This window comes from Pseudochaenichthys georgianus, chromosome 21 (assembly GCF_902827115.2).
Source record: "Pseudochaenichthys georgianus chromosome 21, fPseGeo1.2, whole genome shotgun sequence".
NCBI lineage: Eukaryota > Metazoa > Chordata > Actinopteri > Perciformes > Channichthyidae > Pseudochaenichthys > Pseudochaenichthys georgianus.
The window spans coordinates 19,995,023-20,021,633 of NC_047523.1; the positions used below are offsets into that span (position 1 = coordinate 19,995,023).

The 26,611-nt window shown below is 41.4% G+C and overlaps 1 protein-coding gene across 1 annotated transcript in view; it reads left to right on the forward strand.

Annotated features, from left to right (window-relative positions):
• LOC117467096 (E3 ubiquitin-protein ligase SH3RF3-like) overlaps positions 1–26,611 on the forward strand; it is a 138,444-nt gene that overhangs the window by 107,598 nt on the left and 4,235 nt on the right. Inside the window, 5 exon segments of the mRNA XM_034110689.2 lie at positions 5,177–5,485; positions 6,800–6,915; positions 10,254–10,424; positions 14,147–14,439; positions 20,723–21,027. Of these exon segments, the coding sequence (XP_033966580.1) occupies positions 5,177–5,485; positions 6,800–6,915; positions 10,254–10,424; positions 14,147–14,439; positions 20,723–21,027 (1,194 nt within the window).

Sequence of the window (26,611 nt, forward strand, 5' to 3'; positions counted from 1 at the left end):
GATGCGGAACAGGAAGTGGCTGCAGCAACCCCATCTGTGCTTCAGTGGAGGTCTTGTTCCTGGCACAGACAGTGCAGGCCGCAACATATTCTGCCACCTGCTTCCTCATAGCCTGCCACCAGAAACGTTGCTTGATCATGAAGGTTGTGCGTTTCACTCCAGGATGACAGGTGAGCATAGACGTGTGAGCCCAGTGTATTACCTGTGATCGAACGGAAACAGGGACAAACAACCTATTTCGTGGGCAACCCCTAGGTGCCGGGGTCTCACCATTTGCCTGCTTCACCACCGATTCTATTGGCCATGAAACTGCTCCAACCACACGGTTAGGTGGAAGGATGCTCTCGGGCTCTTTGGCAACAGGTTCAGGATCGTACAAACGTGACAATACATCAGGTTTAACATTCTGTGTGCCTGGTCTGTATGACAATACAAAATGAAACCGATTAAAAACAATGACCATCTAGCCTGGTGTGAGTTCAGTCTTTTGGAGTTCTTAATGTATTCCAGGTTTTTATGGTCAGTCCAAACTAGAAATGGTTGCTCAGCCCCCTCCAACCAATGACGCCATTCCTCCAAAGCTGTTTTAACTGCTAAAAGCTCCTTATCCCCCACATCATAGTTCCTTTCTGCAGTTGTCAACTTACGTGAAAGGAACGCACATGGGTGTTGCTTGTTGTCCTGGACAGATCTTTGGGACAGCACCGCCCCAATGCCATCGTTGGAGGCATCCACCTCCACGATAAATTGTCTCCGTGGGTCGGCCACTGTGAGGATTGGGGCAGTCGTGAACAGTTTCTTGAGCTTCTGGAAAGCTTCATCCGCCTGTATATTCCACTTGAACATGACATGGAGAGAGGTTAAAGCATGTAAAGGTGCTGCAATGCCACTAAAGTTTCTTATAAACCTCCTGTAGAAGTTTGCAAAGCCTAAAAATTGTTGCAAGGCAAGGCAAGTTTATTTATATAGCACTTTTCGACGCAGGGTAATTCAAAGTGCTTTACAAAAAAGAAATGAAAGACATTAAGCATTAAAAAAGAAAAGCTAATAAAATAAACATTAAGGAAAAATACATGGATAAAAGTTACAGTGCAGTCTAAAATATGAATTTAGACAGACTTTCTTCACCATATTTTGCTCGCATGACATCCACAATCGGACCCTCAGGAGGCTGTACACACCCCCTCCCCTGCTTTGCTTCCATAACAAAGTCTTTAAAGTGTTACCAAAACACTATTTTTCATCCGTCGATGCCAGATATTCCAAATATCTCTGCTTTCGAGCAGTCCCTCTCATAAATGTCATGGAGTTTAATTACGTTTAAACATTACAAGAAAAAGTACATGGATAAAAGTTACAGTGCAGTTTAAGATATGAAAAGTTCAATTAAAAGCACCGACAAAAAGAAAAGTCTTCAGCCTGGATTTAAAAGTAGTAAGAGTTGCAGCGGACCTGCACCTTTTTCCTGTTGGTGGGAGATGGCCAATTGGCCACTGCACTGACCTCTGGATCCATCTGGATTTGATTGGCCGAGATGATGTACCCCAGGAAGGAGATGGTCTTGACGTGAAACTCACACTTTTCAGCCTTGCAGTAGAGTTGATTCTCCATCAGGCTTTGCAGTACCTGGCGGACATGATGGGTGTGGGTCTCCTCATCGGGTGAGAAGATCAAGATGTCATCGAGATAAATGAATACAAACTTGTTGAGATAATCCCTCAGCACATCGTTGACAAATGACTGAAAAACTGCCGGAGCATTGCATAATCCAAATGGCATGACTAGGTACTCGTAGTGACCACTGGGAGTGTTAAAACCGGTCTTCCACTCATCCCCCTCTCGTATCCTAATGAGATGGTAAGCGTTTCTCAAGTCCAGTTTGGTGAATCGTTTTGCATCCTGCAAAAGTTCAAAGGCTGAAGACATGAGGGAGTGGGTATCTATTTTTAACTGTTATTTCATTAAGGGGACTATAGTCAATGCATGGACGGAGGGTACCATCTTTCTTATCGATGAAGAAAGAGAGAGGAGTCAATATAGGACTTCATAGCCTCCCTTTCCGGTGCAGAGAGAGAGTAAAGTCTCCTTTTAGGGATCTGAGAACCAGCCAACAGGTTAATGGGACAGTCATAAGGTCGGTGGGGAGGTAGGGACATGGCCCTAGTTTTGTTAAATGCTTCCTTTAAGTCCTGGTAACACAAGGGCACTTTAGTCAGGTCGGGATAATCCGAAATGGAGTCAGGCTTATGAGTGTGTTTGTCTTGTTCCTTTTCAGGTTCTGTGGAGAACCTAGGAAGGTATGAACAGGTCAGCCTACAGCCTGGGCCCCATTCCTTAACCCTCCCTGATCGCCAGTCAATGATCGGATTATGTTTGATCAGCCATGGATAACCCAAAATCAAGGGGTGTAGTGCAGAGTCAAATAACTGGAATTTCATTTCCTCTATGTGTGTATTGTCAATGGTTATTTGGACAGGTTCAGATACATGGGTTATTTTAAATAATAACTTGCCATCTAAGGCACTGGCAGTAACAGGGGAAGTCAACGGAACAGTCTTGATGCATAGTCTCTTTGCCAAACTCCAGTCCATCAGACTTTCGTCGGCACCTGAATCGACTAATGTCCCCACAGTAATGTCTTGGTCACGCACTTGAATATGTACCATGGTCAATGAACGTGGAGGGAAATCAGTTGCAGAGAATTGGCTCACCAGCTGCATGGGTTCCTCCGGTGCAGCTGAGGGCGCTGGTTCCTTGGGCGAGGCTGAGGAAGGTGGACTGGAGCTTCATGGGTGTCGAAAGGCAGGTGAGTACCCCATGTGGCTCGGAGGTCGTGCACTGGTTCTGATTCTCTCCTTCTGCCTTTCATGAAGCCTGTTATCAATGCGAATTGACATGGCAATGATGGAATCAAGATCTGTGGGTAGTTCATGGGGTGCCAACTGGTCCTTTATAGAGTCTTGTAGACCATTCATGAAGGCATCAATTAAAGCAGGGGTGTTCCACCCACTGTCTGCTGCTAGAGTACGAAAATCTATTGCATAGTCTGTCACTCTCTGTTGTCCCTGTTTGATCTGCATAATGACTCGTGAGGCTTCTCTGGAAGGTGATGAGTGATCAAACACACAGCTTAGGGTCTGGGTAAACATGTTCAGTGACTGACATATGGGCGAATTTCTTGACCACTCGGCTGTAGCCCAAGCAGCGGCTCTACCAGACATGTGGGACAACATAAAAGCTACCTTAGCTTGGTCCGAAATAAAGGCAGCAGGGTTATGAGCAAAATGTAGTTCACACTGTACCAGAAAGGATCGACAGTTACCAGAGTCCCCGGAAAACTTCTCCGGAGGAGCCAGGCGAAGCTTCGATCCAGGTGGGGTGGTGTGATCCGAAGCAACAGACGGTGGACCTGGCATTGCTGGAGTAGGTGCAGAGGAACCGTCTTTGAGGGGTGAGAGAACTTGCTGCATTTGAAGTGCCAGGTGATTTACTTGGTTGGTTACAGCTGATTGGAATTCATCCTGACGATCCGTGAGACCAATCATTCCTTGGTTGATGGAAGGCAGCTGTTCAGCATGGAGGGTTAGCTTAGCATCCTGCGCTAACACATCGGCCTTGAAGGAACAGGAGTCGGCTGAGTCCATTTTTTGGCCAGTTCGTTCTGTTAGGGACCTTACAGACACTTGGACTCAAACGCACGACTCAAAAGAAAGTTTGTTCAAAAATAGTCTTTACTTTGTAAAAGTATAAAGTTCAAACAAAACATCACTCCTAAGAGGCAAAACATAGCAAAGCAAATTACAAACTAAATAAACTTGACTATGGTCACAAAATACAATAATCTCTGGGCAAGACAAGCTGGCTCTCTAAATGGCACAAGGCACAGGACAAAGGGAGACAGGACTATTTATACATGAGGTAAGGGGGAACAGGTGGAAACAATCAGGGGCGGGGCAGACACTGACGATGGCTGGAAAACACACAAAGGGAGGAAGTAAAGGGACCTGAAATGAGACCAGAGGTAAGTACAAAATAAAACAGGAAGTGCAATGACAGGACTAGACAGGTGAACAAAAAGACTTGACTAAACATAAATCTAACCTGGGCTATGAACTAAACGTGAAACAATAACATGAACCTGATTAACATGACATGAACAATTTAGCAGACATGACGGGATGTTACATATTGTTTACATCCGGTGCCATGTGAACTGTCCTTTTTAACAGAGCACAAACAATTTAAAATGCCAGACACACATTTTAAATGATGGTGCTCACACTTGTTTGGATCTACAAAGCTTTGTAAAGTGCCTGACATACTTTTCATTTACTATTAAATTATTATAATTAATATTGTCATGTCAACGTACAGTGACAGAGGGAGCTTTGGTACCTTAAACTCCTCAGCACTTAACTTCTAACAACAACAAAAAACAACCCACCATATTATTATAATCCAGATTGACCAGATCATGTGATAAATACAGCTAATTATGGACTTTTTGCTGGAGGGAATGTTTACTTCTTACATGTATTCAGGTAATGATAAAAGCAAAAACATATTCCTAACAGTCAATTAACATTGTTAAAAATACCTCATTAGGAAAGCGTAAGATGACAGATTTTCCTTTTTGGTTAGATGTGCAGTGTGTTGCATACATCTTAATCTCATTCCTTCAAATATGCTATTTTGAGTGTGTGTGCTTGTGATTTGGTGACGACATTTGGTAGAAATGCGTTGATTTAAAGGGTATTCATATCTTACATCTTGACAGTCTTATAGGTACAACAACATTACTTTGTTCTAAAGCATTAATGAATGCATTAATCTAATTAATGCATTCATCTAAGCATTAATTAAACCAAAGTTAGGTGGGAAGAAACAGGATGCTCATGTTTCGTTATGTTGTGCGTGGGAGTTCTTTTTGACAAAAGTGTGTTTTACACAGTCTCACTGGGCCAGCTGTTGTAAGTGATGATTGTAATGCTGCTTGTTTTTTGAAAAGCTGCCAACAAAAACCAGCGAGGAAAGGCCACAAACATTTGTTCTGGATGTGAGTCACTAAGGACTGAAATGTAACACCTGAACTCTCCCTTTCTTCTCTCTTGTCCTCCCCCTCTCCTCGCCTCTCTGATCTGTCAACCACCTGCTTCTCCTCTTCCTGTCCTCTCAGTTAAATGAAACAGCAAAGCAGTTGATGGAAATCGACAAGCCCACGTTGACTAACGGTCCAGGTCCCAGCTCAGAGCCAGCCCCGTTGGGTCCCTGCTCTCCTGGTCCCTCCCCCAGCGCCTCGCCGTCCAATGGAAATGGAAATGGCCACCGGAGAGGCGAAGGGAAGAAGAACGCCAAGAAGAGGCATTCGTTCTCCGCGCTGTCAGTCAACCAGAGGGCCGCGCAACTCAACAACAGACACAGCATGGAGATCTCCCACCCTGTCCTCATCAGCTCTTCGGACCCCCGAGCTGCTGCACGCATACAGGTACACACACAGAGACACACACACACATACATACACACACACACACACACACACACACACACACATACTGTTATGAGTGTTTATATGAAGCAGTGGTGTTAATTACATATTTTTGGAATTAAATAAAGATACTTCAGTGTAAATGTAAAGTTTGTGCATTCAAACTTGAGTCAAAGTGTGTGAAGTATATACACAAGTTGCACGTTGCAGTACTTCAATTATTTTCAGGCCGTATGTGGCTACATTTGGCCATTTGACTAATTAAATACAGTATATGAAGAAAAAAAATGCATATAACAATTAAATGTAAAAACATTTTTGTTATCTTAAGCAATTTACATATCTGAAAAACTATTTTCCTGCTTAATATGTTTGGATTAAGGACATGTATGAGTCCAGTTTGTCACACATGAAGGCCATCAAAACAAGACATCAGTCCTCTCTAACAGATTATCACCATTATAGGGTTCTGCAGATTGATTTAACCATATACAATATATAATTATATATGTTATTTTAAACCTGCAATGTTTTCCGGGTTGACAGTACCAATAAGTGCAGAAATTAGGTTTTATTTCATTTTAAAACAGGCCATTACTGCACAAACTGAAACGTCAGGCAATTAGTCTACATGAATATATGTATGGGAAAGGAAATATCCTGAAGGTTGGCTCCTTGTATAATTACATTTTTTGGTTATTTTTGCTAAGCAGCATTTCACATTTGATAGTGAAAATGGAGCTGATTTAATTTACTTATTTTAATCTAAATATGAAAAGAAAATATATGAGAAATACTGAAGGAAAGGTACATTATAACTGTACTTAAATGTGTCACATAAATGAATTATTTAATTTCCTCCTCTATTATGTATTTAGTATATGGATAAACTTGACATTTTGTATTGCAATTTCCTGTCAACATGTATACGCTGATTTAGATCAACAGTATTTGCAGTACGCCTCGTTTGTGCCCAGCTTATTTTTGGGTTTGGCTCTAAAAAATATGCTTTAAATATGCAGTAAACATGCAGGTGTCCCCTCTCCACTAGATATTTTATTAACTTATTCCCCTATCACATACTCTGACAGTTGGATGTGCCTAACATCATTGCTCTTTCTGATAGCTGGAGACTGGAGACACATTGCTTCTGCATTCATTGCCTCTGGATGCATTCACACCTGGGTTAAATGCGTTTTTGAATAACACCCAGGATGCATACTGAAAAGCTGGAAATGCTGCTGGCATATATTGGAGTAATGTTCTGTTTTTAAATGGAAGCCACCTGATTTGTATCTCTCTGTGTGTCTGTAGGATGCATCTCACCTGGGTCCCTCTCCCTCCTTGGCAGGGGTACTGGTGCCCCCCAAAGTGGCATCCATAACCTCTGAGCTGCTGGCCCACGCTAAGGTGCAGCTGCCACTCAACATGTGAGTACACCTCAGGGTGCTGTCAGCTCTCCCACCTGCGACCCCTCCTTCCTCCCCCGTTCTGTTTTCCACCCGAGTGGATATGAGCCCTGAGATCCAAGCATGATTTCTGAACCTGCCTCCTGGCAACGTTTAAAATATTTCCTCTTTTGTGCCCAGAGTTATTGGCCACTTTCCACCACCTCTGCAACCACATTTACTCCTCCACTGGTCAACGATCAAATCCCCCTCAGAAAGGAAAAATACCATCACACACCGTGTCCTCCGTTGAGTTGATGCTTACATCAGTGTTTCATAACAAGGCTTTCAACAGCTCAGCCATCCCTTACACTCACAATACATTTCATTGTACAGCTGTGATTTGCTTTCATAGGGAAGAGCTGTGGGAAAAGCTAGTTCATCACCTTTTCTTATTACTATTTCCTCAGCCATTGTAGGTAAAATAAAAAAATCATGCCAGGCTTCAACTGTGTCACACCAATGTACTGTCCGGCCCTAATACACACGGGTAAGAGAGAGAGAGATGAGGATGACATGAAAGAAAAGATGTTGTGATTGCATGCCATGATTTTTTTTAAACCTTATTTTTCCAAAACCTGCTAAAATATTACAACCTCTTACACATTTTATTTACAATAGATGGGTATTACGAAGCATTGTAGGGTTTGCTTGGAAGCTGTCCCAGTGACTTAAATGATCTTATCTTATCATTGTGTGAATGGATTAAGAGTGAAAACCACCTGACACATACCAACACAATTCAATTCTGGTGGAAATCTAACCACACCAGTCACATCCAGATGGCTGGTGAGGCGTCAACGCTGAGCAAGACTTGTTCTATAATTTACCTCCTAATTAATCTACCAGGTAACTGCCAGAAACACACAGGTATCTTCAAGGTGAGTGTGTGTTTGTGCCCTTGTAATTCTACCTGTGTGTGTACCGATTCGAGTTTTAGACCTTGAGAGTAAGGACATTTTGGGATATTTTTGGAAAGTGAGGACATAAGGTCAGTAATCACTTTTTCCAACGTGGGAATTAGGTTTATGGGCCAGGAGGGTCCTCACCAGTATAGAAGTACAAGTGTGTGTGTGTGTGTGTGTGTGTGTGTGTGTGTGTGTGTGTGTGTGTGTGTGTGTGTGTGTGTGTGTGTGTGTGTGTGTGTGTGTGTGTGTGTGTGTGTGTGTGTGTGTGTGTGTGTGTGTGTGTGTGTGTGTGTGTGTGTGTGTGTGTGTGTGTGTGTGTGTGTGTGTGTGTGTGTGTGTGTGTGTGTGTGTGTGTGTGTGGGTGGGTGCACATGTGTGTGTGTGATGTATACTATTAACTGTATACTGGGATCCTGCCTGCAACATTGTCAGCTTTAATTATATCACTTTCCAAATAGCGCTCTGTACACATACACACACACACACCCACACAGACACACATACACACACACACACACACACACACACACACACACACACACACACACACAAACGTCCGGAGTAGGCTTGTTCCGCTGATGAGGTCGGACGTTTCCATCTTGACCTGGCAACTATTCCTGTTGCCATGGAAAGACGGGAGACGGTCCCCACATCTGTTACCATGGCAACGGGGAATCAGCGCATATACAGTAGGGCTTGTTTACTCTGCGGTCTTATCGTCTTCTGTCATGAGCCTGCCACTAACATCCTGCTGGGGCCAGAAACTTATTTATATGTTAACGCGGAGGCACCACTCATGAACACAGTCTCACATGTAGTGGATGCTAATTTCTGCATTTATCAGCGTACCTGTGAGCAGACAGGTAAACATGGGTTATTGATTTCCCATTCATGGGACAGCACACAATATGGGAGGGGAAATCATTGAGGCAGCCTCTGGTGGTCACATTAAAACCTCCGAGAGAAATGATTTGAATTCTCCTTGAGAATTGTATAAATCACAGGCCACACTGCAACATTAAAACCGTCATACATCTTAGATTTGATATATGAGCCTCTGATTCTGATATTTTTACAATGTCTTTTGTTATAGTTTAAGGGCACCATTTATTCCAAATATCATATAACACAAAAAGCCCCTGATTTTGGTCAACTGGTACTATTCATTTTGTATACATTTATACATACATTTTTCGGGAAATTGGTTGGCCATGTTATAAATTAAAATTGTAGTACAAATAAGAACAATCTAGTATTTAGGGATTTCCATACTATAATAACTCCAAAGGCCTCATTCTTTTACATAGTCACCAGGTTAAAACTGTCAAGGAGCCTGTAGTCCAAGGTAACAAAGTCGATATAGTAGATATATAGTTTAGCATAGTATATATAGTATAGATGTAGTCAAATATATGTTAAGGATTTATTAGTTATATGCCTCAAAATGTATTTTATTGAATAATGAGTACTTTCACTATCGTAAATGTTGCCAATATTTTCAAAGAGAAATCTGAATTTAAGTCAGCGACGTCTACATCTGAAGTTATCATAGAACAAGCTGAGCGAACATTAGCGGCAGCCGTTCGTATGATACAGCACAAATCGACTTGTGCATTTAACTGTAGTAAAACTATCTGTAAAGATCTTTACTCCGTTAAGTTGTTGAGATACAAAATAGTAGAGAGCCTTCAAGTAGAAAGTTGTATTGGATTCAGAAAACAATCCTGATTTACTTAAATAAGCTTGTCTTAACTTGTAGTCCTCCCCCACAAAATAAACTTTAAAGGGTGTTTTGTTGTTGCTGTTTGAATGGAATTATTTTCAGATGCTGATGGAGACCAATTACTGATTTCCTACTATCTCTCATATTTACTGTTGCCACCTACAGTTGCTTTCCCGCTCTGGGGAAAAGGATGGTATATGGTGGGAGGACCAGCCTCCACAGCTCCTCTCTTTGAGCTGACACAGATCCTACTGTAGGACTGCTTTCTGAAGGAGTAGATGCTGCATCGACATTGTGCAGTTTCTCATCCCCTGCACTGTACATCAAACACCTAAAAAAGAGATATATAAAATAAACACTTCGAGAGAGATTATTAATGAATATTCGTGAGCCATTTTTTGTATACTAAAGCTGTTATTTTCCTCTGATTCAAGTTAAAGACCTTTGGAGTTTGGTATTCTCTCCTCCCTCCTAACAGTTGCTTTTCTAAATGATTGATTTGCTCATTTTCATTTATTTGTTTAGTTATTCATTCATTTGATTTTACTTTGCATAATGCACATTAGGAATAACCCACATGAGAAATTATGGGGATTTAATGAACAGTTTTCGGAGATTTCCTGCTGACTTGAAAGGGTTTCTTTATTTTTCCTTACTTTTACATTGTGTCTGTTGCCTTTGTTCCACAGATATCTGGCTTTATACGCCTACAAGCCCCAGAAGGCAGACGAGCTTGAACTTAGGAAAGGGGAGATGTATCGGGTGACAGAGAAGTGCCAAGACGGGTGGTTCAAAGGCACCTCGCTGAGAACCGCTGCCTCCGGTGTCTTCCCGGGAAATTACGTCACCCCCGTGTCCAGGTCAGTGAGCTCAGGCTTGGGGAGGGTGGAGATTATCGTGGTGGCACACCTTCCAAAGGAACTATAGCTAGGTTTCAAATGAATCGCACATTTTGAGATAATTGGCAAAAAGTTATTTAATCTAAGTAAGCAGTATGTGGTGCCATATCTTAATTCTTAAGTAGTTTGCAACATTACAGAAGAAGAGGGTGCTCCAAAACAATGTGATACATCGAGATTGTCTCAGCTGAAACAAGGAAAACAATGTAGACAGAATCAAAGGAAATAGGATATTTCTATACTTCTTTTTTGCTCCTGTAGTTTTACATCCCTTCAGATGAGCTATGCTCTAGTGTGCGTTGAAGTATAATTGTTTCATTTAGATAATCATACAGTTGCTTTATCTGTTTCTATTGTACACCAATTTTCTACCTCAGCAAATCATGAGATACTCGCTATATCTCAATATATTTTTTAGCCTCTTGGCATTTCCACTTGGTTGGCTGGAAATGCTTTTGAACTGGTGTTGTGCAGTAACGCACTTTCTTTGCTCAAGTTGAAAAAGGGACAAAATGTTATTGCAAAGTGTCTGTCTGTAAAAACAACTGTAATTTACTGTAAATGTAATTGTGGCTACCTCGTTCAGGTCAGACAGCTGATGGGTTGGTAGAGATGGTCAGGGAGCTTCTTCTTCAAGCAATCATGTCATTGTCACATTAGAATGTGTTTTTTTCCAACATTTGCTCCACTTACCAATTGAGTTCCTTCGGGTTGGTCATGTCAACCCAGCAGCAGTGTAGTACAATCAGACTGAGGCCCCTAATTGTATCCTCACACAAAGGCAGTGGTGATTTGCATTGACATTTTTGTGGTAATTTTCTGGCTCCAACTGAACCCGAATACACATCAGGCTGAGCAGTGCAATTTTGCTACTTGTTACGGCACGTAATTACACGTCTTCCAGTACTCACGCTGCCTCTTGTCACAGAGGAACGCCCCGAAAAAGCGGAGTCGCAATCTGCCGATACATACTGTATTCCTGGTTCTGATCATGTATTCCTCCTGCTTCGTCCTCTGCACCACACGTGCACTGTCAGGATCCTGCTTTCATATCTGGCACTAAAACTGACAAAAAGGATTTGGTCACACCAGTGAAAACATATGCTTACCAGGAAGGGACTGAAAACTGTGAACAGTTTACTTTTTCTGCAGGAAACAAGACCAGATTTTGAAGTATGTATTAGAGTGGAAACCACAAGAAAATCCATTGTATCCAATCTGTTGATATCTGTTTTAAAATCTGTTAAAATACAATATAATGTACAAAACAGCAGTCAGCTGATACTGACACTCCCTTAGGTCGGGTTACCACAAACTTAGTGTAGATCATCATCATCATCACCACCACCATCATCGTCATCATTTTCATCACCATCGTAAACACTGTTACTCAAATCTCTTAAAACCAAATATAGTAGAAAAATGAGTGTGCTGAAATCATATTTGGCAATTTAATCACCCTCATTATTCCTGTATGCGTGAAAACATTTGCATAGGCTGTTCATCTAATCTGTATTCTGCTCAATGATGCAGTCAAAGAAAAAGAAAGAGAGAGGGGGAGAGAATTAAAGCAAGGGCGAATTAGAATAATAGAAAGAAAGAAAATAGAAAGGATTAAATGAGGTGGAGAACAATAACAACAAGATGAAAAGAAAGATATGGAACTGTAGGATAGACAGAAAGTATGAGTGTAGGGAAAGGAAAACAGACTGGGAGAGTGAAGAGGTGAGAAAGGCAGAATGAGGTGGGAAGAAATTGAAATACAAGGTAGTAGGAAAGAGGCAGGAAGAGAAAATGAAATGCAGAGATGAAACGGCTGCAGAAACAGCAGGGATCCCTCTCTGGATATGAATGGCTGCTTCACATTCTGCTGTTATACAATCTGAGAGTGAGAGAGAGGACAGGTAAGTAATCAAATGAGAGGCAATTTGTTATTTCTACGCAAGCATACTCTCTCCTTCTCCCTCTTTCCCTCCCTCCGTCGCTCCTTACCTATCTCCCCTCCTTTGTCTGCAGTGCAGCTCAGAACATTTACAATATGTTAATGAGAGGCTGCCAAAGATGTCCACACACACAACTACACACACATACACACACACACACACACACACACACACACACACACACACATTGTGGCTGCTAATTAAGTATGTCAGTCCCTCACTTTTGAATATACACTGAACAAAAATATAAATGCAACACTTTTGTTTTTGCTCCCATTTTTCATGAGATGAACTCAAAGATCTAAAACATTTTCTATACACACAAAATAACCATTTCTCTCAAATATTGTTCAAAAATCTGAAAAAATCTGTGATAGTGAGCACTTCTCCTTTGCCGAGATAATCCATCCCACCTCACAGGTGTGGCATATCAAGATGCTGATTAGACAGCATGATTATTGCACAGGTGTGCCTTAGGCTGGCCACAATAAAAGGCCACTCTGAAACGTGAATCTTTGCTTTATTGGGGGGGTCTGGGGGGGTCCGAAAACCAGTCAGTATCTGGTGTGAGGGGTAGGGGTAGGGTTAGGGTAATGTTGTGAATCGAGTGGCCCATGGTGGTGGTGGGGTTATGGTATGGGCAGGCGTATGTTATGGACGACGAACACAGGCCACTCGATTCACAACATTACCCTAACCCTAACCCTACCCCTAACCCTAACCCTACCCCTACCCCTCACACCAGATACTGACTGGTTTTCGGACCGTAAACTGTATGTTGTGGAATTGAATGTCATGATTGATACAAACATGCAAGATTCCTGAATGCATTTTATCATAGTTTTCCTGAATTCATTTGATATTTCTTGATAAATGATTGAGTTTCAAAATGCATAAATGCTGTTCATGAGGATTTTGAACTCTGGCAAGATGCGCTATTGGTGTAAAGGTTGATTTTTTTTCCCCTCTTGTAAAATACTGTAGTAGAAACTTACTGATAGCAGCAAAAAACATCCATATGGGACTTTACGAGCGAGCCAAACACACTCGATAGGCAAAGAGTGTGTGAATAACTCTGATGTTTCTGTTGGTACACACACACATGCTGTACACACACAGAGAAAGCCATAACTCTGTATGTGTGTGACAAGAAGTCGATGGGTGTCCATAAGAGTGTGAATACGAGTCAATAATGTTGGGCTCACTGTTCTGCCATTCAGCACTCTGCAGAGAGGAGCTCGAGCAGCCTGCAGCTCCATAGGTGTTACAGTTGGACATTAAGTCGTGCTGATCCACCGGTCAGATAATAGCTCTGAAATCACTCACTTTGACAGAGGATAATGGCCTCGTTTGCACCTCCTGGTCTGCCATTATGGACAAAACACTGGCAATTAACATTTCTTACTAAACAAAAGTTAACTCTATGAGGCTGTACTCAGGCACAGCTTCATAGAGTTTGATTGAGCTAAATGCTAACACCACAAACAAGTATAATGAAGCCTTATTTAGCTTCTTAGCATGACAACAATAGCTAATCAGCAGTTCTGGTATTTAGTTGTGAAAGAAAGTAATGATGGAGAAAAAAGGCATTACACATTAATTGGTATGACAGAAAGACCCTTATTCCTAAAGCAATATAACTTTTGGTGACATATAATTAGATTAAAAACATCTAAAAAAAACATCAATGACAAGCCTCAAAACATTCAATGACAAGCCTCACCCCTCTGTCTCCCGCAGGGCTCCGTTTGGAGTTGGATCTTCTCGGTCATCTGTATCCAGTCCAGCGGGGGGGGGGGGAGGAGGAGGAGGAGGAGGAGGAGGAGGAGGAGGAGGAGGTAGCGGGTGCAGTAGAAACTCTGCCCCTTCGTCCCCAGGCTCCCCGGGATCCTCTTCTTCGCGTCCCTCCACCCCACTAGTAAACTCTGTTGCCAGTCCCGCCTCCTCTCCACAAACTGCCGCCGCCCAACTGAAGAACTGCCTGCGCTCCAGCCAGCACACAGCCAACCAGGCCCGCACCTCAATGCAGCTGGGTAAGCACAAACACACACACACACACACACACACCCACGCACGCACACACACACACACACACACACACACACACACACACACACACACACACACACACACACACACACACACACTCACACACACACTCCACACACACACACACACAGACAAACACATGTTAGAAACACACAAAATGGGCTTTAATCATTAAGCACTGGATCCATGAAATATTCAGAAGGTTCAGTTTTGTTTCTATTTATTGGTCAATCCAATCACATGTTTACTGATTATTTAGGAATTAACATAATCACATCTTTACATAGTAAATGAACTATGTATAGTTTTCCTTTCCAAAGCTGCACTCATATAGAAGTTGAGATATCTACGCATGAAACAAACATCCTGCAACAGAAGCAGCCACGTTAAAGACTCACAGTATGACATCATGAGAAAGGAGAGCCGTTTCTTGTTGCACCCTCCAGAGAAATGTTAAGCAAGTGGAAGGAATTTACTCACATCTCTGCTATTTTTCATGTCATGCTCGGCAATATCACGGTGCGCGATAAGACTGCTCAGCAGCCTACAGGCTTTAAGGAGCAGAGTTCAGATAATTTGGGTCGTCGCAGCATTTTATCCCCTTAGTCTGTGATTACAGAATAATAGAATATTGATCAATCATTAATTCAAGTAGCCTCTGCACCCAACACCCTCTCACTCCCTAAGCGTCCAGGAGAGACGTTTGGTCAGTGTCCGTGGCGTCCAGTTGTGACGCTCCTAGGCTCCTTCAGCGTCATAAAGGGACGCAAATAGCTTTCAACTGATTGCAATGTATTCCCATCTGCGGCGGGATTTGACGCTCATGGAAGCACGGCATTCGTTTGTGTCGGCTGCCCTTAAAGGCAATGTGAGCGTCCATTCCCATTGGATAACGGAGAATTGTACACCCGGAAGTAAGTACTCCTCTTACTGTCGATTGATTTTACAGTGATATCTGAACTACTCATCGACTAAAAACCACCAGATTATCCTTGTTAATTACACAACATTGATTGATTTAAATTGTGTGCAAGGCTTTTGTATTTTTCCCCTTCGATTCGGAGAAACAAATATTTTTTCGGAGTAAAGGATGGCAGACACTACCCAGAATCCCCAGCTATCGTTTGGACTACACCATGTGCTCTGTTTTACAAACCCCGTTTTTTTTCACCATTCATTCCGATGGCTGGCGTCTATGTCACGTGATCTTCAAATGTCTCCCTGCAGAAAAAGAAAACATGGCCGAACTTCGTTTTATTCTAGGTGGAAAATGCCTATTTTAAAGTTAGTTTGACCATTAAAATGCGTTTTGATGTCATTTGATGCGAGAAATATGAGTTGTTATTTCAGATGATGTGTGCAGTGGATATACATGATCTTTAGTTTGCTAGTTATTACGAAGATTACTTCAGGAAATCGCGACGTTTTCATTGTTACCAAGGTGGTTGCTGGGGACGCTGCTATCGATATTATTTCTGTTATGTTGTGTAACTGTTTAATGGTGTTATCTTTATTGCTACCCCCTTCCCCGTCAATGTGTAGTGTTTGTCCACAGCGCAAACATATTAGTTTAACAAAATCCGCATCTAAAGATAGCCTACGTTATTTTCCCCTGTGCAATTCCAGTCTTACATCTTAGAGCACATCGTCATTAACAAATACCGGAAACAGACCGAAAAAAATTTTTTAAATAAAATAATACTTTATTCCGAGTGTGCTTGCTTTTCTCTTTGAAAGTCATCCCATAACGGCATTGTAATACACGGTTCGGCTGCATTAAATATTACATATCTGCCATAGTTCTGTATTTATAGAGCCCTGATGAGAAGACAAACATGAGGAACTGAAAACGTGACGTGGATCATAAATATATCAGCCATTAAACAACATCTTACATTTCTCATCACACAATACGTCTCCTTGCAGTATCAACACTAATTCGGCTGACTTTTATATTTGATCCAATTGGGCGATAGGCTGTATTTACACCATAACGGTGCACAGCTGATATAAAGGGACACCTAGTAGCATGTTATTGAATTTCATTATTTTTATTATTAGATATTAATAGGATCCCTATAAAGTATATTCATTACTCGTTATTCTCTACTAATAGTTAATTAAAGACTGTATATAATGACTATTTTGCACATTCCTTTCAAGATTTCAAGATTTTCTAAGGTGTATTGACATATCATATAGGCCTACACAACTATGGTGTAGTTCTGCACTGAATGAAAAACTTGGGTCGCAGGTTCCTCAACAGTGCATTACAAGACATCTATCAATATTTGTGCATACCTCCAGCAATGTTAACTATGTTGAAGCACTTATTTTAACTGATATTATATATAATGTATTATACTCTTATAAGATGTATGTAGATATTTCATCTCCGGCCTTGTCAGGTATTGAACAATCAATAAATAAAGAACACAGAATTGTTAAATATAAAACACAGAATTTGTGTGATTATACTAAATGATTTACAAATAAACACCACTGCATATTTACAACTGTTACACATGCTGATGTAACGCAAATGTTCCAACTTGGGATCAATAAAGTATATCTTATCTTAAGCTGATCGATGGCTACTGCCATATTTGCAAAATTGGCCTCTGAACCTTGACAAGTGCATGTTTCAGGCTTATCAATTAATGTAATGTAATGTTATCACAGGGGTCACACACATAAGACCAGCTGTTAAATAAAGCTCTTCTGACCTTAGCTGGCATGTGGGTATATATATTAATGCTGCCCATTATGGGCACAAGCAATTTTCACCCATTTATTAATTATATGTTTTAAATTTGAGTGTTTCCTATCCCCTAAACCTCCAGGGATGTACACAGTTTAATACTGGCAACTTCTTATTATGGGAAATACGAAAACGTCTTTTAAAACTACAACTCCCAGTAGAGACGTGCCATAGATAGAGAACATGTTGCGAAACAGAATAGCCAGCATGTGTAGTTCTGGGGACGGGGTGGGGGAGGGGGGGACGCGGTGGACCCGTTCAAATCCAGTTTTGGACAGTCTGCCGTGGTTCCATCCCATTTCAAGTGCTGTTCGAGAATCAGCGTAACCCTCGGAGCACACTCTCCAATCACAGAGCTTGAGGACTATCACGGGGTTTGTCAAACAGAGCACATGGTGTAGTCCAAACGATAGCTGGGGATTCTGGGTAGTGTCTGCCATCCTTTACTCCGAAAAAATATTTGTTTCTCCGAATCGAAGGGGAAAAATACAAAAGCCTTGCACACAATTTAAACCAATGAATGTTGTGTAATTAACAAGGATAATCTGGTGTTTTTTAGTCGATGAGTAGTGCAGATATCACTGTGAAATCAATCGACAGTAAGAGGAATACTTACTTCCGGGTGTACAATTCTCCGTTATCCAATGGGAATGGACGCTCACATTGCCTTTAAGGGCAGCCGACACAAACGAATGTCGTGCTTCCATGAGCGTCAAATCCCGACGCAGATGGGAATACATTGCAATCAGTTGAAAGCTATTTGCGTCCCTTTATGACGCTGAAGGAGCCTAGGAGCGTCACAACTGCACGCCACGGACACTGACCAAACGTCGCTCCTGGACGCTTAGGGAGTGAGAGTGTGTTGCTGCACCATGTAAAACTGTGCAGGTTTATGTTAACAGCAGACTATTTAACCTCTGGTTCCATCATGCTGAAAGGAATCAGAACTAAAGAAAGAACCAGTTAGTGACATTCAAGTACACAACATGGCCAAAAGTATGTGCACATTTGAACATTAAGATTATAAAAGATAGTTGAGAATCTCATTGCAAAACACACCAAAAGTACAAGCCATAAGTATATTTATCGTATATCAAATAAATATTGATAAATCAGTCATATGCACATCATCTGTTTGATCATCTCTAACTTTTTAGTTACAGCGCTTATAAAGACACACTGACACTTCCACAAAGACCTACTCATTTGGAGTATTCTATTCATCAGATCTTGTGATTCATTTATTTCAGACATTTTTGCCTTAACAATAAAGTAGACACAGGAGAAAGGTGATTAGGAGAAAGAGATGTTGGGGGGAATTGCAATGATATTGTCAGAGCCTTAATCCACCGTAGACCCCCAGCAGCCCAAACATGCCTGTCTTTTGACTGTTCAAAAACACAGAATAGAGAAGAAAACGCAAAACAATCATTCAAACAGAGAGAGAGAGCAGAAAGGGAACAGGTGTATTCTTGCTGTGAGTGGACAATTGAAAAAACAGAGCCTTCATGCTGCGAACAATTTTGCTTGGAAAAAACCCTATGATATTGTTCTATGAACATCATGCATGCTCACTCCATCTTTCCTCTGCACTATACGAGCCCACTGAATCATCGCTGAACATAAGCCTCTGTAGCAGAACAGCTACAAGAACATGCTGTAACTCGGAGCAGAATTATTCAACACAACTGCAGAATGCACTGAAACTGTGCACATACAGTCGGCACAAAACAGAGATCTGATCGCGCAGTGGTATTGTTTGTGCACACATACACACAATCACAAACGGGACACACACACACCTATTTGTGAACAAGGTCCAGATCATACCAGCCTTGTACCAGCACTGAGTCTATGCATCTCTCCAGAACCCCTTTCTCTCTTCCCTTTGTATGTTTTCTTTCTCCTTCTGAGAAAATGATGGTGACTGTTTCTTTGGGACGCTGACAAGTACACACTGTGAGAACACTGCCAAGAATAACACACACACACACGCACACACAGGCATGTGCACAGTGAACACTGTACGCGCAGCTGAATGACATCACTGTGCTTGCTTTTTGTTTTATGGAGGCGTAATGACAGAGCTTCATGCCTCTCTCCTTTCCCCCCTCTGTGTTTCTCTCTCACTCTCACATACACACAAACAGACACACATCTGGTCTCCATTACAAAATAAAGTATGTGCATAGTTCTAGCGCTTAGTGGTTTTATCACATGACCAGCGAGCCTCTCTGTGGATTTCTGCCTAAGTACTGCAGTGTGGAAGAACAGGTGGCTAGTGTGTGTTTTTGAGCATCAATGTCTATGTGTGTGTGTGTGTGTGTGTGTGTGTGTGTGTGTGTGTGTGTGTGTGTGTGTGTGTGTGTGTGTGTGGTGTGTGTGTGTGTGTGTGTGTGTGTGTGTGTGTGTGTGTGTGTGTGTGTGTGTGTGTGTGTGTGTGTGTGTGTGTGTGTGTGTGTGTGTGTGTGTGTGTGTGTGTGTGTGTGTGTGTGTGTGTGTGTGTGTGTGTGTGTGTGTGTGTGTGTGTGTGTGTGTGTGTGTGTGTGTGTGTGTGTGTGTGTGTGTGTGTGTGTGTGTGTGTGTGTGTGTACTGTATCCTCATGAGCAGCAAATGACCTCATACAAATTGAACGCTGGGAAAAGTGACCCAAAACTCAGTACATCTCAGACAGTTTTTGTTCCTGATGGGGTTTGTTCAGAATGTAGGGTGCTCGAAATTAAGCTTAGATTATTCACAGTGCTCCACATATTCAAATGTTTTAGGGATGGGGTTTGAACTATTCAACCTTACTCTCCCAGGTTGGGCTGTTTACCTGGTGTTTGTGAGTTTTATTCAGAGTAAGAAATGGACAATGAAGGAGAATTGAAGACTCCAAACTTGTAAACAAGATACTCATAGATAATGAACTTAATATGACATATGGGGATAGGCATGTTTAGAAAAACAAAGGTTGGAAGACTTAAAAGTGATATCTGTCAAAGGTGTTAACGTGGTGTTAATCTGTTTGTTTGTTTGTTTGTTTGTTTGTTTGTTTGTTTGTTTGTTTGTTTGTGTAAACCTTGTTGTGAAAGAGTTTGTTTATTCTAATATGATATGATAACATTGTCGGTTTTAGAAGCTTAAGCTTCCACCTACACATTTTCAGCCAGTTTAGTTATTTATTTATTTGATGTGCTTTCTATTCGAAATGTCATAAATACTGTAGTACATTTTCTCATTATTTTCAGCAGCCTTTTTCTGCTGTTATCCTAAAGCCTTAACGCATAAACGAATAATGGGTGTTAATTCATGTTGCTCTACCCAGTATCCCTTTTCAGAAAGAGAGTCTCTCTGTAACCTAAAGTCTGCATACATGTGGCTTTTGAAGGATTATCTTGATATCATATCTCTCTTCAGATATTGAGAGCTCCCAAAACATTGGCATGGACTCACTCAGGAACGAAATAACTGCATTTATAATCAGTTTTTACATTAATAATAACAAGTGTTTTTTCTGTTTTAGTCCACAGTCCACCAGCTGGCAGCCCGGAGCGTCCCACAGTGGCTCTCTCCCCGCTGCGTCCTCAGAGCTCCTCCCCCTCGCGCTGCCCCGGCCAATCGGGTCGTCCTCACTCCATGGTGTCTCCGGGACCCTGTCTAGGGCCCTCCCCTCTCTCTTCGCCCGCCTCGAGGCCCCTCCTCCCGCTCTCCTCCCCTCTGTCCTGCCTCACGCCTCCCAACGTGTCAGCGGTGCTCCTCAAAGGCGACCCAGCCAATCCCCTCCAGCTGCCATCGCCGGGCCCCTCCCACGCACCCAAAGCAGAGAAGGTGAGCCTCGTCTTGACAACTGCAAAAGCACATTTTAGCTGCGAGCCATGTGTCATTGCTTTGTTTTTAGATTCAACCACTTATCAGAGTAACGCTGTAAAGGATCCTCTGTGGAAAAAAAAGTGATTAAACAGATTTGCAATAGATGTATTGTGTTTTGAGAAATTAGAGCAACGAGCACTCTCTAATAGAATAATTGGATGTCTTGCTTCTGCAAAGTTACTTCTAGTATGCTCACCACATGCATACTCATGAGCGCACTAACATCAAGACAAGATATCATTTTTTAAACAGGTCCCCAAAAGAGAAAATCTTGTTTATAAAATAAGTCTTGAATACCTAATGGTTTTAATTAATGTTTGATTTTAATCAAGTAACATGTTAATCAAATAAGAGCACAGCCTTCTAAATATGGGCTACTACTATTCATTATTTCCACCCTCTTTTACTATTGTTATCATTTTCTTGATTAAAGAATGTATCATTTAGTCTGCAAATTGAACGCACGGTACATTAATGTCTGCAAGTAATTTATTTTCTCTGAACAAAATTCCAAAACATATAAATGATTGATGGACTACAACGCAGTAGAAAGAAAGCAGCAGCTTATAACAAATGAGAAGCTAACACAAGGAAACGTTTGTTATTATAAAAAATCTTGCTGGTTGATTCTCTGTCATTCAAACAAATTGATGAATGAAGTAACTGTTATAACTCTAAACCTGACGGTCTCTAATGGATGAACATATCCAGAGGCAGGCATCTGTTTTGTTGGAGAAATTCAATATGGGAAAACAAATACTGAGTTTGCTTGAGTCCGTTAAGAAAACCTCTTGTTTTGGACCACTCAGCTAAAATAGTGCAAATACAATAAGTGTGAGAAGAAGAAAAACATGGTGCCACTTCCCCTTCTTCTGATGTGCCAGTAGTCCCCTCCCACCTCCGTTAGTGTCATTCACGGGGCAGCTGACACACCACCTGGATGCCATCCTCCATGTTGTGAGATGTGCGGCGTTAGAGCGCTGGATGTTAAATCGGGCCGCGCTGACAGTGAAGGATGGCAGCGAGAGCTCGCATCTGTCTCGGCTCCATTTGTTTCACTGTTGGCTCCACCGTCTGGGACAGCTAATCTATGGCTAGCTGACAAACAGCTCATTGACTATGGAACAGCAGGAAGCGGCCTTGTTTACATCGTCACACTCAAAGATGGCTTGAACCGAATTCAGGACCATTACTCATAGGCTGAATATATCTCATAAAAGTTGGAACAAGGTGTTTAAAATGCTCCATTTGTCATTCTGATATCACAGAATGCCACCTTATCCCAAAGGTTGTTTCTTGTTATACTAAATGAAATATCTGCCTTAAAGAATAATTCTAGTGTTTTTTGGTATGCTTTTCCTCTGCCTTCTATTAATCCTAAGCAACGACCTGCCTCACCGAGTCTCAACAAGCTGCCACTCCACCCCAAAACGTCCTTTCAATATGGATTTGGTTATTTTAAGAATCACAATGATCAAAATACAGTTTTGGAAACTTTAACTCCCTGAGAGGTTGAAAATGATACTGAATAATGGCACAAGAATAACAAATGTTCCGTCTTACCCTTATCCACAGTGCTTATATGTGTGTTGCTTTCAGCATGGGGGGGCAGAAGCATCAGGTTGAAGTCAGGGTGGCGATGAGCCGAACAGAGTCAGTCTTTGTTACAGAGGCCATGATGAAGCGGCTATGATAACCGTCTGGCGGACACAGAGTCATCTCTGTTGGTCACGCTGTCTACAGCCTGCATCACAGACACACATCACGTTGGACATTGAGACGTTCTTGTAGACTTTCCGAAGAAGTCTGCACTCACAGGACAGCTGACAACTGAAACGCTGTCAGTAAGTCAGGTAGGATGTCAGAAGGTCTGTTAAGTGTTTATACAGAAGCATTGATGGCATTGATCTTCGATGAAAATGGGAGGAGTGACTATAGTATGACCAATTTTCCTTCCAAATCTGGAATTTGTAGTGTTGAGCAGTAAATGAGCACAACTGTTTCTACATTGTGTGTGTAATGTGTGCAAACACATTTACAAGCATAAGTACACATTTTGTACAAACAGGTTTATAAAAGGAACAGCAACATGGAAACAAAAAGAGCTTCCCTGTTTCAGCATCCTGCCGATGTGCTGCAGTGCAAGGCCTGAATTACACTTCAAATGCACAGGAAGGAAATTGTGAGTGTATGCTGCCACCTGGTGGTTGACTTAAGAACAACAACAGCAGCAGTTTGTCTTGCTTGCACACACACACACACACACACACACACACACACACACACACACACACACACACACACACACACAGGGGAGCACACACACTCACAGGCGGCTGATTAAGCCTTTAAGCCTGCAGATGAAAGGGGAGAGGGAGTATTTACTCACTTTTTCCGCTGTTGTCAGTCCCACCTCCTTCCTTTCTTCTCTCCTTTTACACACCTCTGTCCTCCCTGCTATCTTCCTGTTTCTACACCTTTCCTCTGTCCTCTCCACCTTTCCCCCCCTCTCAGAGTCCCTCCTCTTTCATTGCTTTCTCCTTCTCTGACACACAATGTTCTCCCCTTCTCTTAATCTTTATTTTCTCTCCATTTTGTTATCCCTTTCCCAAATTAAAATTAAAAGGCGCTTTATTGCATGACAGGAAAGAGGTGGAACATTTCATATGCATACTGGCAGTGAACAAGATTTGATTTATGTTAAGTAATTCAACAAAAGCTTTATAAACCTAATCCTGTGAGAAATAACCAAGTCTTGTTGTTTAGGGGGATGCAGAACATCTCTAAAGGTGTGCTGTTGTTCCAGTCGGTCTGCTGAGTCAAAGTGTTTATACAGCATCGCTTGCTTGGTCAGCACTTTTTCTGTGCTGCCACATTTACATAGTAAGACTGGTCATTAGAGCCAGGAGTTGTCGTCGTTACACTTTTTATTTATTTGGTTTTGATCAGACACTTGTACCAGTGATTTGGAAAACAGTGTACTTCTTCAGTGTTGATGCATAAGTATGGTTGTTGGATGTTGACTTTGGGGCGTAATACTTACAATATGATGGACAGGTCTGTGAACTCAACACTCCTTAAAGTTCTCCTGTTGTGCCGTAATGTTTCAATTCTTTATATCATTAAGTTGGCCCTGATTTTTTTGCCATGAAATACCTTTGTTAGTCCACAATTATGATTTTATTAAAGTGTCTAAACTATGCTATGTTATCGATTGGATTGTAAATATATATTTTTATATATAATGTATTTCTAGGTTTTTGAACATTTCGTCCGACTGATAAACAAGCTATTTTGCAATGTTAACTTGAGCTTGAAATTATGATGGACATTTTGAACAATAAAGTGCTTGATCAAAAAATAAAAAAGGCAAGGCAAGCATATAGCACCTATTCAACATAAGGCAATTCAAAGTGCTTTACAAAAATAAAAATTTTAGAGCAGAAAGAAATAGTGCAGCAGAATCACAATAAAAAATGACATTTAAAAACAGTGATTAAAAAGCATAAATGGATTAATGAATGGTTAGCTGCAGGCAAAAACCCAATAAATCCCAATCTGAAATATTTAATTTCTCCCAAATTGGGACAGTGCAGATAAAGTATATTCTTTTTTTTCTTCTTTGTGTCGTTTTTTCCTGTATCTCTGACAGTTTATCACTGAGATGGTCTCCATGTTTTCTTACTACTCCTTTTAACTGCAGTCATGAAGCTCAGGCGGTTTAAAGACTAGCTGTATGTGTTACTGAGCCATCTGCTAAGGCTTGTCAATTTGGTATGACAGCTGGACGGGTCAAAATAATAGATATAAATGTTCATTATATCGAAGCAGTGGCCTTAGCAATGTGATTGGAAGTCACCATTACCCCAGAATAGTCTCTCATGCTGCATGTTTAATGAATACATTTTGGAGAAATTATGAAAACTGGAGCAAAGAAAATGAAAAGGCTTGTGATGCTCTCTTGTAAAGAGGAGAGAATAAAGTCATTAACAGTTTCTGATCAAGGTTAGCACTTACGATGTGAGAAAAATGTTGTCACACATAGTAAACAAATATTTACACATTCAGGTGGGGGAAGCTGAAACAAACACCAGAACCTAACAGGAAATCTGTGAAAATGTGGAGGAAAGGGACATTACCTCATACTGTGTATATAACTGTGATTTTTTAGACTGTGTGCCAGACTTTGTAGAACAGGATCACACTGAATTATGAAGTTCAGTCCATGTCATGTGCATCCTCTGATTTTACTGCCTCTGTTTCATGGAAGGCGCTTTGGTACTTCCCTTTACGATTATATCTAAGAAAGTGGAGCCAATTCAATGTACCGTTCAGTTTCAATTACATGCAATATTCCTGAGCGGCCAGTCCTGCAGTGTGGTCCGCAGCACGCACGCACGCACACACACACACACACACACACACACACACACACACACACACACACACACACACACACACACACACACACACACACACACAGCTCCAGTATCTCACTGACGACTTTGTCTGCCCCATCGTCAGCTTCACAGTCAGAAGTGTTCACACTCATCAACACGTTTCTGAAGACCTTGACAAGGTGCACGGCATGATGAAAAGTCTGCATAGTGTCGTTTCTTAGTGCTACTGAGAAACGACTATAGAAATGATTGGTAGATTAACCCTCATACAATTGTTGTTTTGAGTAGATGATGAGTTTAACAGACAGATATTTAATACTAAGTGTCTCCACCATGAGTCACGCAGAAGCAACACTTTATATCTTACCAGAGATGTGCTATAAAAGTGTATATTCTATGGGCCATTCAGCATAGAAAAGCATGAAAATAAGCACAATTATACTTCTTTACTTAATAAGTCTTAGTTGACTAAGATCAAAAGGATGTATTAGTTGACTGAGAGGGTCCTATATCTTTTTTTTAAACAGCTCTCTCGTCAAGTAAAGGCCATTTTGTTTATATAGCCCATTCTTTATGGTGGCGAAGTCCATAGGGACTTGGCTTGGCAACTGGAAGGTCACCAGTTCAAGTCCCGGAAAGACCAAGTGCTACCGAGGTGTCTCTGAGCAAGGCACCGTTCCTTACACGGCTCCCCGGGCGCCGTTCATAATGGCAGCCCACTGCTCCTAACACTAGGATGGGTCAAATGCAGAGAAACCGTTTTGTTACATAGTACCTGTAATACGCAATGACAATACGTTGATTCTTCTTCTTCTTTAAAGACAACACATTTGCCTCAAGGGGCTTTAATATTGCTTTGTTGTTAAGAGAGAGTTTCATTTGTTTTCTCTCGTGTGATATATTTACCTTGCAGTAGTTTTCTGGTCAACAGGTCACACGCTCTCCTTCTGTTCTCTCCTCCACTCTCCCTGTTGCTTTGCATTTATTTAAAGGAACCATCTTCCTCTCTAATGCTGTTTTATCTGTTTTTATCATCTTAATCTAAAGTAGTTTATATATTGTTTACTATTTCCATTTTTAGACAATTAAGAACCGAACATTTTTAATTCTGTGAATTCCATTTAGCTTTTTAGCTTTCATAT